This window comes from Cornus florida, unplaced genomic scaffold (genome assembly GCF_030987335.1).
Source record: "Cornus florida cultivar Cherokee Brave unplaced genomic scaffold, ASM3098733v1 CherokeeBrave_3.0.0_Hap2_Chr05, whole genome shotgun sequence".
Lineage (NCBI taxonomy): Eukaryota > Viridiplantae > Streptophyta > Magnoliopsida > Cornales > Cornaceae > Cornus > Cornus florida.
The window spans coordinates 80,236,267-80,238,420 of NW_026775575.1; the positions used below are offsets into that span (position 1 = coordinate 80,236,267).

General features: G+C 38.5%; 1 protein-coding gene across 1 annotated transcript; it reads left to right on the forward strand.

The window, feature by feature from the left end:
* The first annotated feature begins 1,148 nt into the window (after positions 1–1,148).
* Positions 1,149–1,865, forward strand: LOC132307067 (histone H2B-like). Its single transcript, XM_059804726.1, has one exon. It carries the CDS (start codon positions 1,245–1,247, stop codon positions 1,689–1,691), a length of 447 nt encoding a protein of 148 aa, XP_059660709.1. The 5' UTR covers positions 1,149–1,244; the 3' UTR covers positions 1,692–1,865.
* The last annotated feature ends 289 nt before the right edge of the window (positions 1,866–2,154 follow it).

Consider the following 2,154-nt stretch of genomic DNA (forward strand, 5'->3'; position numbering starts at 1 on the left):
ATTCACTACTTGTTTTTGTTAAACTCAAAATGATAGATCTGAAAAAAGAAAAAAAAAAAAAAAGGAAAAAAAAAGAAGACTCAAAATCTATATATCGGAACACAGAAAACAAAATGAAAGAGTAAAATTAATATATATTTTTAAAGAAATTAATATCGAAAATTGATATACTAAGAAATGGAGATAAACATCATACCTCAATCCGGTGTGATGCAGTGCTCGTGTTTATTGATCTGAAAATAAAAGGCAAAATAATCACAAAATCGATAGATCTGGAAACGAAAAATAAATGAAAGGGTAAAAATTGATATATATAATCTCATATTGGACTGAGCTCAAAATCATAGATCTTCATGCCGGACTGCGCTCACAATTCTATATTAGAAGAACAAAAATGAAAGATAAGAGAGAGATACAAATAGAGAATGGCCAAAAAAGTGCCTAGGAGAGAGGAAATAACCAAAAACAAGAAAATAAAAACTCAAAAAGTGGACCAAAAGAAGCCGAAGTTATGAAAAAGAAAATTAAAAGTTTAAAACGTTAGGACCAACCCACCAAAAGAAACAAAAAAATGTGTTTGGTTAGAGGCCAATTGATTTTTTTTTTCCCCTCTTTTTTTTTTTTGTTTCGAGGGGGAGAGAATAGACCTATATAGTTAAAAGTATAGACTTCAATGCATAAAAATTTTCAAAAATCTAAGGGGGCATAGCCGTTGCCCGCCCCCTTGGCTCCGCCCTTGCTTTTGACATCATCACGTGGCTAGCCACGTATGCATCGGTCTCTCAAATTTGTCAAAATAATCTGCCCTAATATCATTTTCCTTATTTTTTTCAGTTTTCATATTTGTTAACTGTTTAAGTAGAATTTAATAATTTGATTTATTTTTATTTTCTATTTTTAAATGACAAATTGGGATGAACTGACCCGAGAACAGCCAAAAGGGTCGGGTTGTCGTGTAGGACCATCCATCCAGGTCATGCCAATGAAGCTCACCACGAACCCTTCCTTCATGCGTCTTCTTAAGCCGTCGATTCTCATAATAACTGGAATAGAATAAACGGCCAATATCTTGACACCTCATGGATCCACGCCTCTCCCCAATCCCCAATCAAAACAAATCATACACATCGATAAATAAGAAACGCAAACCCAGCCCTCTTTCATCACCAGAAGCATCTCTAGACGTTTCGTTCCATTCTCTCTACTCTCTCTAAAGTACAACTTTCCGTTTTCTGAAAATTTCGATGGCGCCAAAGGCGGAGAAGAAACCAGCCGAGAAGAAGCCGGCGGAGGAGAAGAAAACCACCGTTGCTGAGAAGGCTCCGGCGGAGAAGAAGCCAAAGGCCGGGAAGAAACTGCCGAAGGAAGGCGGAGCCACCGCCGGTGACAAGAAGAAGAAGAGGACCAAGAAGAGCGTCGAGACCTACAAGATATACATCTTCAAGGTGCTGAAGCAGGTCCACCCTGACATTGGGATCTCGAGCAAGGCCATGGGGATCATGAACAGCTTCATCAATGACATCTTCGAGAAGCTCGCTCAGGAGGCGTCTAGGCTCGCCAGGTACAACAAGAAGCCCACCATTACGTCTCGGGAGATTCAGACTGCTGTGAGGCTAGTGCTCCCTGGTGAATTAGCCAAGCATGCGGTGTCTGAGGGTACAAAGGCGGTGACTAAATTTACCAGCTCTTGAATCTTCAGGGGTTTCTAGGGTTTGTGGGGATTTGGGGGTAAAAAGTTAGGTTTCTTGTTTTCTGTTTTCATCTAGCTTTGTTACCTGGTTGTCTTATCGTGGTTTTTGGGTTAGATACTTCGGATGTAAGTACTGATGTTTGATTAAGAAATGAAACTACTTTAACCGTATTGATATCCTGCCTCTTGTTTCATTGTGGTCTTTTGATATAGACATGCATGCATACAAATGGGTTATCCTATGCCTGTGGTTGAGTTCTTAATTTGTTAGCTATGACAGTTTTTACAATGTGATTATTGTAGTTGCTTTAATCAGCTTGATATGTTTTTAATTTGGTGTTCTGTTCATTATCTGGGTGTTGTGATTAATGATGTAGTCTATGGTTAGAATTTTTTCCATGTTTTTCCTCCTTGATTGCTCACATTGATTATGTGTTATTGTTCATTTTGGTGATAGTTTGACT

Bases quoted from the DNA above. Each gene is read 5' to 3' on its own strand.
- LOC132307067 (XM_059804726.1), top strand. From the start codon at position 1,245: ATGGCGCCAAAGGCGGAGAAGAAACCAGCCGAGAAGAAGCCGGCGGAG.